This window comes from Genypterus blacodes, unplaced genomic scaffold, assembly GCF_046128005.1.
Source record: "Genypterus blacodes isolate CSIRO-AG114 ecotype Tasmania unplaced genomic scaffold, CSIRO-AGI_Gbla_v1 ptg000139l_1, whole genome shotgun sequence".
NCBI lineage: Eukaryota > Metazoa > Chordata > Actinopteri > Ophidiiformes > Ophidiidae > Genypterus > Genypterus blacodes.
In genome coordinates this window covers 1148937-1163650 of record NW_027466941.1, presented here as the reverse complement: position 1 = coordinate 1163650, position 14714 = coordinate 1148937, and the positions used below count along the sequence as shown (strand labels likewise).

The 14714-nt window shown below is 43.6% G+C and overlaps 2 protein-coding genes across 2 annotated transcripts in view; both read right to left on the bottom strand.

Moving 5' to 3' along the window:
- Window positions 1–10596: 10596 nt before the first annotated feature.
- On the bottom strand, window positions 10597–12516 carry LOC143011896 (sodium-dependent phosphate transport protein 2A-like). The gene is made up of 2 exons (XM_076164908.1): window positions 12330–12516; window positions 10597–12096 (listed from the first exon to the last, which is right to left on the bottom strand). Exon 2 carries the CDS (start codon window positions 12031–12033, stop codon window positions 11494–11496), a length of 540 nt encoding a protein of 179 aa, XP_076021023.1. The 5' UTR covers window positions 12034–12096; window positions 12330–12516; the 3' UTR covers window positions 10597–11493.
- Window positions 12385–14714, bottom strand: part of LOC143011895 (sodium-dependent phosphate transport protein 2A-like) — a 26765-nt gene continuing 24435 nt past the window's right edge. The window contains exon 17 of the mRNA XM_076164907.1: window positions 12385–12454. Within this exon, the coding sequence (XP_076021022.1) occupies window positions 12443–12454 (12 nt within the window). The 3' untranslated portion in view covers window positions 12385–12442. The remainder of the gene's footprint in view (window positions 12455–14714) is intronic.

Sequence of the window (14714 nt, the reverse complement as noted above, 5' to 3'; positions counted from 1 at the left end):
AAACTTTCAGGGCATGGTTTGTATTTAAATGTCACGTCAGAGGAGCACACACTCTGCTCTGGTTCTCTGTGCTTCTCATTCTTCTGAAAGGAAATGTGAAGGAGAACCAATAAGAGGTCCACGGTGAACATGTTGACATGACTCAGGTCTTGCTGCTTTCCCCTCGTGTGTCTCGCTGCATTCCTCACATGCGTGTCACGGGCTTTGCCTCCGCCTGACACAGGAAAACCTGCCATCAATATGTTAGTGTAACATTCTGTAAGTGTGCACTATATGGACACACTTTGACTTGGGAGCTCTCAGCCAAAGCTTGTATGTTTTTGGGATAAACACACGTTGATTAAAAACGTAATGTGATCATTGGCGTGTGTCTGGTGTTTGATTGGATCAAATCAGACGTGAGCGCGCCTGAGCGGTCACATCGTCAATAGATAAATAAATCCCCTGCGCAGTTGTTCACGGAATCCCCAAGTGTCCGCTGTGAGAGAAATTAAAGTTATAAAACACAGGGAGGAATAAAGAGAAGCAGTCAGATCAAAAACATGCTAATGTGAACCACAAAGCACTTATTGTTTTACTGAATGTCTCTCAAGTGATGAGTAAAATAGATTGGTTCTGAAATGAGAGCAGCCATTGATCAGAGACATTCAAACTTCTGTTTTGAGTGAAAGGACTCTCTCTCTCGCTCTCTCTCTCTCCCTTTCTCTCTCTCTCTCTCTCTCTCTCTCTCTCTCTCTCTCTTGTTCTCTCTCTGTCTATCTCCCTCTATGTCTCTCTATGTCTCTCTCCCTCACCCTCTCTGTCCTGCTGTCTCTCTCTGTCTCTCTCTCCCCTCTCTCCTTCTCGCTCTCTCTGTCTCTCTCTCTGTCTCTGTCTATCTCCCTCTCTGTGTTTCTGTCTCTCTCCGTCTCTCTCTCTCACCCTCTCTGTCCCGCTCTCTCTCTCTCTCTCTCTCTCTTTCTCTCTCTCTATCTATCTCCCTCTATGTCTCTCTCCGTCTCTCTCCCTCACCCTCTCTGTCCTGCTCTCTCTCTCTCTCTCTCTCCCTCTCTCTCTCTCCCCTCTCTCCTTCTCGCTCTCTTCCCTCTCTCTCATTCTCTCTCCCCCTCTCTCTTCCTCTCTCTCTGCCTCTCTCCCTCCCCTCTCTCTCCTCTCTCTCTCTCTCTCTCTCTCTCTCTCTCTCTCTCTCTCTCCCTCCGTCTCTGGCTCTCTCTCCCTCTCTCTCTCCCTCTCTCCCTGACTCTCTCTCTCTCTCTCTCTCTCTCTCTCTCTCTCTCTCTCTCTCTCTCTCTCTCTCTCTCTCTCTCTCTCTCTCTCTCTCTCTCTCTCTCTCTCTCTCTCTCTCTCTCTCTCTCTCTCCTCTCTCTCTCTCTCTCTCTCTCTCTCTCTCTCTCTCTCTCTCTCTCTCTCTCTCTCTCTCCCTCTCTCTCTCTCTCTCCCTCTCAGGGTCAGAGTGCTGTTGTTTCCCAGTAGTGAGTCTACAATCCCACAGTTTCTCATTATCTTGCGTCTCTATCAGGGGCCCAACACAAAGCAAACAACCCTATAAACTTTCATCACAGAATGCGGCTTGTTTTACAGCCTCGGCCCTGTATACAATGTACAGCAGACCCCCGACGATAAACAACACAAAAGACTGCGACGGCTGCAAATGTCGAGGGAAATGTCGCGGTGAACTGAGCTCAGACTGATTCTGAAACCGTTGACTGTCTGAGCTTCCATTCTATCAGTCTGTTATTAGCACAGGAACAATTTATGCTGATCCCATAAATCTTCTCTTCATCCCTGCCCAGCCACTAATGCAGTCTTCTTGGCAGCCACGTCCTAATTTTAGACAGACTAGTCCCTCCACTTTGGGTTTGAAGTCCTAAACAAGTCATAATGTACGGTGAACATAATTTAATACCAGCGTATCGACTCAAAAAGCTAACTTAGATAAATAATGGCTGCTTTTTTAAAGAAACTATTTCCAGATTAACTTGAAAGTACAATAAAAACTTCATATTTCAGTGAACCTTCACATGGAAGGAGATGGCTTTGTTGCCGTTGTTGTCGCAAACAACAATCAACTGTTTTTTCTGTTTTTACTTAACATAACTCTGATGTAAACAAGATTAGAACTTGACGGCCCAAATTAAGTTCACAATCACAATCACACGTTGGATGCTGACCAAAACAATCCCAGCCAGAGCAGCTCTGGTTTGATCTGGTGGGGATATTGTGCTGATATTTTGTGGTTTGTTTGTTATTGTGGCTTGTGTTAAGTTGTGGACTTGCCTTAAGCACAGATCTTACTGTGTGTGTGTGTGTATGTTCGTCTTTCTCTTCATGCTCTTATCACTTTCCCAGTGCAGATAAACAAACACCAGTGTGACTCTGTGATGCCTTTGCTCTGTGCCGTCAGATGGATGCATTGCTTCGTTGGGTGTTTACCTGTTCTCCATGCTTTGTTGTCCAGTGATTAACAGAGTCATTTGGAAAGTGACCATTTCCAGAGCCGCCCTGTTTCCATATGTGATGTTGTTCATGGCTCCTGCCCACTGAGGCACAAAATCAAAGCCAAATGAGTCCATAAACACACTCTGACATGCAAGCTGTCAACTGATGGACATTTGGCTCTGCCACCGCTCATTTGATGCCACATTAGGTGAGCATATGCACATGTACACACACACACACAGAGAGAGAGAGAGAGAGACATACACACACGCAGTCATTAGTACCCGGCAGTGTCATTCCTCATTGGAAACCAAACCAGGTAGGTTCCTCATGCATTACTCATTGCACATATCCAGGGCACAGTGCAACAGGAACCTGTCAATTAAAATGGATTCATTCTGCTCTTTGTGCGCCGACTTCATCTCAGAAAGAAGCAGAGAGGGAGGCCAAAAAAAACAGCATGAGAAAAGAGGAGAGGAGAACATTTTCAACCAAATGTCATCACGAGCACACAGTGTGAAACCGCCACCATTATTCAGCGAGACACACACTCTATGTATACTTATGCATGTGATGCTTCTGTTGAACTTTTGCACGTAGCCACAGTGACTCAGTGCCGACTCCTAACTGCCAACGATTGCCATTAAGTGGAGCCTTCCACACCACTGGACACACACGGTATCAATCTGGCACCAACGCCTAGGGGGAAATGAGTGTGAAGAAAACTGGGCAGTGAAAAGAATGTGTGTGTGTTGTGATTACGGTACGGCTGGTGGCTAATTGATCTGTAATGCTTTATAGTTGCCAAGAAGAGAGGAGAAAAAAAAGGAAAATGCTGATCGTGAACGTTTTGCTGATGCATTATTTTACACACACTGCAGTCAATATGAACCGACTTCAGTTCAACTTCACTAATCACACTTTTGCATGTATACTTTATATTTAATCCCACTGTGACTCATCAGGTCTGGGTCTGGTCTGGAGGATCTCTTGGCACACGTCCCAACCATTTCACCCCTCTCCACTTAATCCCATGCAGTGACTAAGCCATCACTAACAATTTACATAGTTCAACACTGAAGGCCTTATTTGGCCCGAAGATGTTTGCTGTGTGACAGCGGCATCTATTGTGAGAGAAATCATTGTTTTCTATATCTGCCCTGGCCGCGTTCCAACACACTGAGCCATAATACGACAGCACACATTTGACATTGAGCTGTGACTGAATGTCTTCCTCCGACTCCACTGTCGTCCCAGCTGGTGATGCTGCTAAAATATGCAAAGTTCTCTTCTATGTTTTTCACCTTTGTTTGGCTCTTTCTCCTTTTTTTTGGCTGTTCTTGTTGAGAATGAGCAGAGCAAACTCATCTGCAGAGGTGGAATACAGGATTCACTTGTGGGTTCAGTTAGGTTTAAGGGTTCATTTAAGGTGTTTGTGTCGATCAAGCTAATCCAGAATAGTGCTATCAATGCATGTCAAAGTTTGTCCCACTATTAAAGGAAGTAAGACTGAATAGTTAGGATAGGAAATAGAAAACATTTACAAAAATGTCAGTGTGCTTTTCAGTAAAAATTACTCTTCAGAAGTTTTTAAATAGATGTGAAGCCGTCTTGTGTGAAGTGTTTTTTTGCAGGTGAGAATGAAAAAAGCAAATTCCATCAAAAGAGAAACAATTTCCATATTGGCATATCTCTCCACAAGTGGGTCCCAGTGGAACGTTTCCTCTTATGACATCTGGCGTTTCAGCAAAATTAATTAAATTTCCTGTCTAACGAGAGCTGCCAACAAACTGTCAGCAGACAGAGAAGGTCCCCCAAAAAAAAAGGAGCAGAATGCCGGAGCGGAGGAAAACCGTCCATCTGTTTGTGTCTCTGTTTGTGTCTCTGCGTGGAAGTGACACATCGTCTTCATTCATCTGTGAAGGTGGAAGGGAAACCGGGATTTGACTGACGCTGTGTTTAAAAGTTAAAAGCACTGATTGAGCTTTTTACATCCACATGAAAGAGCGCACGTGTAATTGTTACGCGTTGTGTGTTTTGTGTGACAAGTATTTGTTTCCACGTTCATTCCTGCCTTATTCTGCCTTTTGGAAGAAGAATTCCGTTGCCTTTTAAAGATGAAAGCCCTATGACCTAACCTTTGAGCCAGCGGCATGGAGAGTGCTCTCCTTGTAGAGATGCTGAACGATACAAAAGCACTTCACATGCTGCTGAAAAAAACACTTAAGCCAATAGAAAAGCCCTGAGACTTAAGGCCAAAGTGCACTTTTCAAAATTCCATTACTTTCCAGTGCAGCCATGCGCAGCCTGACGAGCGTCTCCCATTGCAATTTAATGTTAATGACGTCCTACTTTTTGGCACTACGCAGAAACATGTTGGCAAGTTGAGTAGAGTAGAGAAATAAATAACAGAGGGAAAAAACTATCTTCGCATTATTTAAAGTGTATTTCAATTTGCAACATTTACACCACAGAGTGTGACTGGGCTGCACAGAGCAGCGCTTTACTGTATGTTTATGGGGAAATGATGAAAAAGTGGAATTTTGTGCTCCCAGAAACTAACTTTGTAATCACAGAGAGCTCTAATAAATGCATAGTTTAGTTCAAATCAACCTCCCACTGTGTTCCTTGGGGAAAGTTCCTGTGTGGCCAGAAAACCTTCAAGCTATTTGTCACGTTCTTGTGGAATTACAAATGTTGCACTTATGATTCATTTGTCTTAGTAAAATTTGATTATTCCTCTGGGGAAAACTGTTTAAAAATGTGCCTGTGTGTATGTGTGTGTGTGTGTGTTCTTGGGCGGGGAGGCTGTGATAAAGTGGCCATTTATTCCTATTTCAGATCATGTCGATAAACAAACATTGTCCAGTTTCCCTTTTAGTAATTTGATGGATCATTTGGCTAGTGTGTGTGTGTGTGTGTGTGTGTGTGTGTGATTGTGTGTGTGTGTGTGTGTGTGTGTGTGTGTGTGTGTGTGTGTGTGTGTGTGTGTGTGTGTGTGTGTGTGTGTGTGTGTGTGTGTGTGTGTGTGTGTGTGTGTGTGTGTGTGTGTGTGTGTGTGTGTGTGTGTGTGCATGTGCATGTGGCTGTTCAGAAACACAAAGGAGCTCAGGGAAACTCATCCATGACCCCTGGTCACGATACCAAGTGACGGTTGGGGAGAAGTGCGTACACACTCATACACACTCACACAGACTCACACACACTCAGTGTACAGACACAGTGGACCTTTGACTTCACCATTTTCGGTTGTTTATTTACTTGCAGGTCCTTGTCTGCTTGCATCATACAGTTGCATCATTGTATAAATTGTGAATTCATGGCTCCCTCAGCTCGTGCGTGCCGTCCAGCCTGAGGCAGCAGAGCAGAAGCCCTCCCGTTCCCACTGAGCCTCACATGTCTGAATGAGGGTTGGCAGCTGAAGATGCAACATTTGGTTCTGTGCTCTTTGAGACACTTTGATATTTGAGTTGAAATAGAACAATGTCATCGACTGATGCATTAAAAATACATTTAATATGATTCATTATATATAACTGGAAAAATGATTGACTGGTAAAAATGAATGATACATTTATTTCATTAACAGAATTCATTTCCCAAAAAATATAATGTAATTAAATTTACAGTCTCCATTTTGTGATGGCTTTGACATTTAAAGGCACAGAGACCGTGTGTGTGATCACCAGGAGCTGACAGCCAATCACAGCTCTTGTTTTCTTCTTCTGAGGTTCGGACCATCTATGATTCAAATGAAATCACTTAAATAATTTTGTTGTTGCCAAATCTAAACATTTTACAGTTTTTGCGGCCACTTGTGTATTTTCTCTCTTTGTTGCTTTGAAAACAAACGTCAACATCTAGGAGTGTGTTTTCAGGACAGACACTGACCATTATTTTCATTTTCCTTTAAAGTCATTTTGTAGCCTTCTGGGCGTAACAGCATCCAACAAAAACAAACTGCCCACAACAACAGATTGTTGCTCAGGTCTGCTGGTCTTTTGCCTACATTTCAGCTTTTCTGGTTGGAGTTGAGAGTTGCACAAGTCAAAAAAACAAACCAATCAGCCTGTGTTAAGTCTTCCTGCTGCACTGTGAATAAGACTGACAGCTGCCTTGTGCTTGTGTTGCCGCCGCTCGTCTCGCTTAGTTTCTCCACGCCTGCGTCATTGTAATAGCGTCTGGCTCGGATAAATAACTCATTTCACCGGTATAGGATGTGTCATGATCCATTACATCATCAGGACTCATACTTTATAAAGTTATCAAAGTTTCTGGGCGGATGATTACTGTCAATCAAGACACAGGAAGAGGAAGGAAACCCCTACACACACTTTCTTCTTTATTTGAATTTTAATGTATTTCCTTTAATGTTTATTAAGTTGATTAAGCTAAGTTTTGCATTTATTTGTCTCTTGACTGACATCTATTGGTAGAACCTGGTAATAACAGCAGATTGTGGCACTAGCAACAGTCACAGTGAGGTGACGTCACTCACTAATACACTCAAACAAATCGACGTGAACGTTCTTCTCAGTCGCTACCATGTTTTGAAGCAACCGCGTCTAATTACAAACCAATAAATATAAAGTTCAGTTCAGTCAGTTCTCAGACTTTTCCTTCCAAGTTTTCAAAAACCTAACAAACAACAAAATTGGATCGTTATGCTAACTTCAAACTAAAATAGTGTGGACTTAACAAAGAAGTGTTGTTTCTGTGTGTGTGTCTTTAACAAGCCTGCAGTGGACCATATGTAGAGAATAAGCCTCCAGATGTCAGGATGGACTCCTGACTGCAGAGAAGCTCGCCTGTCTGGCCTGCAGGCTGAAAATCTGTCTGCCAATCTAATGTTATTCTCTACATTTTCCTCCATTCATGTTATTTTGGTGCCGTTACCATGACTCTGCGACACGCAAGTCTTTTCCAGACAGCATTTTAAAGGCAAAAGCAAGAAAATGTGTCTTCAGTGTCTAACCTTGGCGTTTATATCTCAGTTTTACATTTAACCAACTGTCTCCTGAAAGTTTCCGCTTCTGCCCGTCGCTGTGTTTGTTCACTGTTTCACTCCTTGCTGCTGAGTAACAGTGTGTTTGCACAGCATTGGCATGTGTTATCATGGAGACCCACACCAACAAATAATGGGAATTAATGAAATCTACCGAGGCATTATGCAACATTTATCATGAACCCAAGCTAGAATTATTTCACAACACAGATCCAATTACATATGACCCCGAGGTTAGTAATGTATTGTTATTACACGTACGCACCCACACACACACACACACACACATGCTTCATCTTTCTTGCAAATGTAATTTTGTGCGGTGATAAACCTGTTTATCAAAGCGTTTGTGCGATTGTAGACATGACCGTGATTCAGAAGGTTTGGAAAATAATGCAAATAATGCCCCCGGATAAACCCCTATATATTCACTGAAATAAGTTAAAGTATGATTGCATTATACTTTGCATCTCTCACACACACAGACACACACACAGACACAGACACACACACACACACTCTCTGCTGTTCCGCATTTCTCTTCTATGATTGATGATTATGCAAACACAGCATAGGAAAGTTGGCTAAAGAGGAGACAGACACACACCTCTGATCCTCTGCTCCCTCTTAAAGAACAGAGAGGGTTCTAGATCTAACACTTCATTAAATAAATGTCATACCTTTTGGATTCATTCCCACATGTCTATAAGGGTCTGATCCCTTGTTAGTATGTGTGAGCATGCAGATCAGCGAGCAAGGTGACTGCACGGACATGAAAGGTTCTCATTCAGATGCATTGTCACGATTCCAGTAAGCGAGTCCATTAAAATAACACAAACACATAAAATAAGGTGTGTTACAGACACATCACACAAAATTACAGGCTAATTCAATGTAAAGATATAAAACTAAATGGATAATTGCATGTGAAACTACTCAGCTAATCATTTATTTTTAGAATTCTTTAATAGAAAGTGTTACATACAGAGTAACAACGAGGTCATGGAAGCTTAGAAGGGAAGTGGCTGATCGGGATTTGAACCCAGGCCTAACACGTGGAGAAGTGGGACACTAACAACACGCTACATGACATGAGGTGATATTTCAGGTAATACCTGCTGGAAAAAGCAGACAAGGGAGAAGAAGTGACAAGAACGCTGAGGAAGGGAGGAAGGCATCAAGGAACAGAGAGAAAAAGGAAAAATGGTTTTAAAAAAGGATGATCTGGAGAGAGAATAGAGCCAGGGAGAAGATTGAAAACCAAGAGAGAAAAAAAGAAAACAACACAGAAGCTCCCGGGAGGATTTGGGCAGAAAACAAGAAAAAGGGTCAAAGGGAAAAAAAATGACCGTCTGGGACAGAAAAGCTGCCTGGTGGATCAAGAGGGAAATGAGGAGAGAATGGAAATGAGAAGAAGAAAAGAAAAGTAGAAGATGAGGAAAGACGACAATAGAAAAGTTGCATCCCAGGAGGCTGGAGTTCAACCGGAGGAGCAGGAAGCAACACAGTCCAGTCTGACAGACGCTGCTCAGGGCCTCACCCTCCATACGCTATGTGTCTGTGTATCTCCATATATGTTTCATAGATGAGTTAGTCTGGGGGAAAAGGTAACAACATAGGAAGCCATCTTAATGAAACACCTGGATGATCCTTTTGATCCATAATATTTATAAGACCTTTGACATCTGGACTCAGATTGCAACACAGCAAAAAAACAGAAAGTATTACAGATAATTGCTGTGTAAGCCGAAGTGCTGAGGCAGAGGAGCCATGGATGCAGCATGAGGGTGAACGGGTTTATGGAATTAACTATTGACAAATGTGGCAGAACTGCAGCTCGCTCATGATCACAAAGCAACTTGTGCTTAAATCCCAGAAATTACTTTTTTTCTTGGGCTGAGACACACAAAACGCCTCCAACCACCACCACCACACACATACACACACAGGCAGGATTTCTCGGCACCTGGGGTAGGAGTGTGAAAGAGAGTATGTAGGGAAATAACAGAATCCACATGACGGGCTCATAATGATCGCATTCAGAATACAGGGAACAGTGTATCAGCTTACGTCACAGAAGCATTAACACATGCTGAGGTTACAGACTGAGAGAAAGGGTCAGGCAGAAGTGTCCATTGCTTTTTCGTGTGCTTAAAATGAGCCTGTTGTTACATGGCGGCGTGATGAAGAGAGCAAACTCAGCCGAGACCATGGATCATCAGCAGCTCTCACTCACTATAGGTGACGGGCTCAGAGACTGAAAATGGAGCTGTACTGTTAGGGTGTGTGTGTGTGTGTGTGTGTGTGTGTGTGTGTGTGCGCTTTATCTTCAAAGTATCCTCTTAAAGGCGGACAGGTTCAAGGATGATGCAAAATCCATAAAGGCTCCTATGTGATGGTTGCATCTTATTTACATTACCGCAGCTTTAAAGAGCATGACATCATCAAAGCACAGTGAGGAGACGAAGGTGCTTTTGTTTGAAAGAAAACGGTAGCAAATTAATGAGGTCTTTGATCGACCACGAATAAAGGTACAATTAAGTTCTGCTCTTTAAAAGAAACATTTATCTTCAGGCATTGAAGTTTCTCTCTCTCTCTCTCTCTCTCTCTCTCTCTCTCTCTCTCTGACAGGATTTATCACCAGGCTGCAATTTGGCTGTCAGAAGCAAAGTGGATGTTTTCGTTTTAACCATTCTGTTCCGTCAGAAAAAGTGTCTTCTCTTTGTCCCTCACCTGAAAGTTTGACGGCTTTATTTGTTCATTTTTTTTTTGCAGCTCGTCCACCACATTTAAACTCCTCATCGGGTTGTTAAAGTGCAAATGAGAAACCAGCACACACACACACACACACACACACACACACACACACACACACACACACACACACACACACACACACACACACACACACACACACACACACACACGCACACACCTAATGAGTGGTTACCGTGATCTTTGTGTGTATCCCTACTTCCCATTTGCACTTATATAACAAGCTTTTACACCGTATTTCAACATTGTAATCAAACTTACATCAGATGACATTGTATCATTAGACATCAGTTTAATAACCGTGCTGAAGTGCACTTTACACCCAGGACTGTTGAATCCTGCAACAATTAAGCCAATGATTGTTAGTTTTGCTGCGGTTCTACTATGGCTTCACAGATATAAATACTTTATTTTCCTGTGGTCGGCGGCTGAGGCTAAAAGAGCTTTTGTGTGGATGGACAAAGACACAATTCCACCTTAAAAGACCGGACAAGCCCAATATGGTTACTGATCGATCCTGGAAACAATGTAAAACCTGCTAAATTATCAAATTACAGCGGTCAAATAATGAGCAGTAAAGAGATTTCGTTTAGTGAAAATAATATAGACAGGACTATCATTTGATTTTCCCCTGTGAGTGAATCTGATCAATGAGCAGAAGCCTCCCGGTGTTCGGATCTTCTCTCCTCCTGCCGCACTGAAGCCTGATGTTATGTTGTGTTGTGAGTCTCTTGGTAAATCTAGAAAAATCCACATGACACAGCATCACTACTGCCAGTAAAACACCACGTTTACAACACGACCATATAAGCAATAAAGACCTTTGAACAGTGCAAAAGCAAAAGCAATTCCCTGCGATGATCTCATCCTGGGAAATTACAGAGAAATGGTGTAAACGAATGAAACGGTGGATGGATGGAAATGAATATTATGCTGAAATGATGAAGCCATTCCAGTGGCGCTCCTGCTCATGATCTGATCCCCGCTCGTCCGTTATGTGAGTCATAGCTCGTATTAGACTGGATTGTTGCAGATTTCTTGGTGTTGATGAATGCAGAGTGACATCATTGATTCAATAAGTGCACGTAGTTCACCGGTCAGGCTCAGTTTATTCTCTTAATGCTTTAGAACTCACAGCATGTGGTCGTGTATCAGTGAGGATTGGACAAAATTTGCATCAATATTCAGAAATGGGTCAATTTCAGAGGATATTATTGGCTTTCCTCAGTGTTACAGTGCCTCAGTCTGAATACAAAGTGATGTCGTCAGTCTGACTACAGTGGAGTGCTGTTGCATCTCTCTAACCCCTTTAATTTGAACACAGGTACCCCTGGTCTGCTCTCATCCAGGTAGGCCAGGACTGGGTTATCAAACGCCAGCTGCACTTTCCTTTGGGCAGATTCAGTTTTTGGGTCAACCGTCTGTGTGGAAACAGTTGCTACCCGCTCCTCTTCATCGCCTCCTTTTCCCGGCTGCTCCTCTCTCGCAGAGTTGCAGCAGATGGCCGTCCTGGTGATCAACCGGTCAAGCGGTTTGAGCGAACGCATCCAGGGAGGCAAGAAGTCCCAATTCCGCAGCTTGGTTGGCAGGTGACGGGGACTGTGGGTCTGCATCACATTCACCATGGCGATAAAGACGGTGACGCCAAAAAAAGGAGCGCCGACGCCGGCCAGAACCCGCCAGCCTGCCAACGACAGGCCCAGCACCAGCGAGGGGAGGAGCAAGAAGCACAGGAGGAGGTACAGGACCGCAAACCAGCGGTACTTGGCCGTGCGTTCGCCCAGAACACGAGCCATCCGGATGGGCAGGCGCATGGCAGGAAGTGGATACCACAGAAGGATGCCAAGCACGTTGAAGAAGAGGTGACACAGGGCGATCTGAGTGTAAAAGCATGGAACTCATCACTTAGTCACTGTCTGCTGTCATAGTTTCTCCACTTTTAAACATCTAACATTCATATACCCTCAATATAAACCCTGACCTTTTGTCCTTAATCTTAACTAGGCTGTACTGGGCGTATAAGGTAAACAGTTAAGTTACCAGATTGAATCTACTACCCAGTGGAAAGATCATCTGATTGGCTAAGGACAGGTTTTGCATTGTGGTGCACCTGTAGAGCAGCAGCCAGCTTGTCACCAGGACTGGCCAGAGCCGCCAGCAGAGCGGTGGCGGTGGTGCCGATGTTGGAGCCGAGGGTCAGAGGGTAAACTCTCTCCAGGCTGATCACGCCCAAACCTGAGGAGGAGGAGCAACATGGAAGAGCGAAGGAGAAAGAGCTGCAGAAGTAGCCGAGCTCGAGAACTCATGGATTCCTGGAACTAATCTACATCTACACTTAACTTCAATGCGTCAGGTCTTTTATTGATGTGCGTCTTCTCTCTTTAATGTCTGATTGCGTTCTCTCCTCTCTCAAAAGCTGCTCTATAAATAAACTTCACCGCTGCGGAAACACATTCAGAGGATCTGAGCAACGAGCCGGCAAAGACGCATTGTGTTCTCTCTTCAATGTGTGTCACAACAGTCACCGCTCAAGAGAAAAGTAATGATAAACACAAAGTTTTGCTAGGTTAGTCTCACAATTCCTAACTGTCAGCTTTGCTCTGAAGTATTTTTTCTGTTGGACGTCATTCCGGTGCGTCTGTATGAAATCAAACGGAACTTAATTATGTCTGAGAGAAAAGAAAGGAATCGATGAATGAGCCGCTGTGCTGATGACTAACAGCATTTTTGTTTTCTCTTCAAGAAAGTGAATCTTCCACAAAGTTTGTCTACAGAAGTCCTAACAAAACGTCAAGTGGTGTTTGAGTTTGCATCAAACGTAATGGCGGCGTTCTCTGACTCGATCCTTTAAAGGAAGCTGTATTAGAAACGTCATCCGACCCTGAATTCTGTCCTTATTCACGATCAATAACAACAAACGCAAATGCCAAAAAATTACATAAACCTCCAAACTTTCACTGGCTGGAGTTTGATATTAATGAAACCCAACAGTGAAAGCAGAATATTCCTTTAGAAGATAAGAAGATTCTGTCAGATATCTGGAAGTCTGATTGGATCTTACAGGATCAAAGTAGGCCGACGCCGGTTTCCGAGGAGATGAAAGTGTTAGCGGATCAGTTCTGTGTTAGTGTTGTGTTTCGTTGCTGCTATTTACTGTTGCTGTTTTCACTAAATGCCATTTTAATAACAAGGTTAATGGAGGCGACTTAAACATAAACAGCTAAATGGAAATGAATCAAAGTAGAATTCTCTCTCCTTCCTTTTGCCTTTTATCAAACCGTTTAATTACTCCTGTTGAAATTGAGAAATGGTTCCCGTCTCGCCGTTTGCCGGTGACTCAGCAATTTCTGGTTTCAGACGCTTCATTTACTCGCCGACATACGCTTCTGGCTACGCACCGCGTATTTACAAACTTTCTATCAGTGGGAATCGGCTGTTTGTTGCCTTTTCTGGAGGGAAATGTTGAAGTGATCCCCGACAAAAAGGTGGGATTCTCAATTAGATTTATCCCATCCAGACATTGAGGTTAAACATGAGAGTGTGTGAGCTGTGGAATTCTTTCAGGCAAGCATGACGATCCAAACCGTGCTGTTGGTTCCAGGCCTTACTCCTTTCCGCTCCATTATGAGCCCGGCTGTTTAGAACCTAGATGATGGTAAGCACATGTTCATCGCGTACGCTCGCATGATTCTGACTCATTTGTAATGTTTGCTTCTATTTATACTTCCTTACACCGCATCACAGATTCTAGCTAATTACAATAGAAAAGTACTCACACAAAGCAATATGCCCGTAAAGCATGTAAAGACACAACACCTGTTTCTATAAAGGAGAAACATGCAAGAGGATGTGGCATCAAACCAAAGCAAGATGGCAGAAGAAGAGTCAAAGAAGAGTCAAAGCATCACTGCGTGGCTGGTTTCCATCTTAGAGCAGCGCTGACCCGCTCACAGAAAGAATCTCGTATTCAGCAGAGTTATCACGGCTGAACTAGAGGAGACAACATGGCTGCAGGCCGGGGCCACAGCTACAGGAGCAGGAGAAGAAGACAGAAGCACGCCAGGCCACACTTCAGACCAGACTCACGCTGGGGGGCCGCCTCAGGAAAAAAAGAACCGCAGACAATCAGAGCAACCTGAGCAACCCAGTAAAGCTGGACAATGTGGTTGTGTTGGTGCAGATAAGGGAACTTATTCCACTGTGTATTGTTTGCTAGGGACAATAATTGTTTGTGGGGGGACTGGAACGTGAACAATCTCTGTTATCAGGCTGACTGCTGCTGCTGCTGCTGCTGAGCAGAGCGGCGTCAGTGAGGCTCAGCACCGCTCGTCTCTGCAGAGCTCGTTTTGGGTCTTTTCACTGCAATTTGAATGAAGACGTGCTGCGCTGACATCTTTTAAAATTCTCAGGCAAGTAAAAGTGAGTGAACTCTGGATGTTTGATGAAAACTCACTCTAAGTTTGTGAGGAAAGGCTTGATTTACGCAAGAATTGAG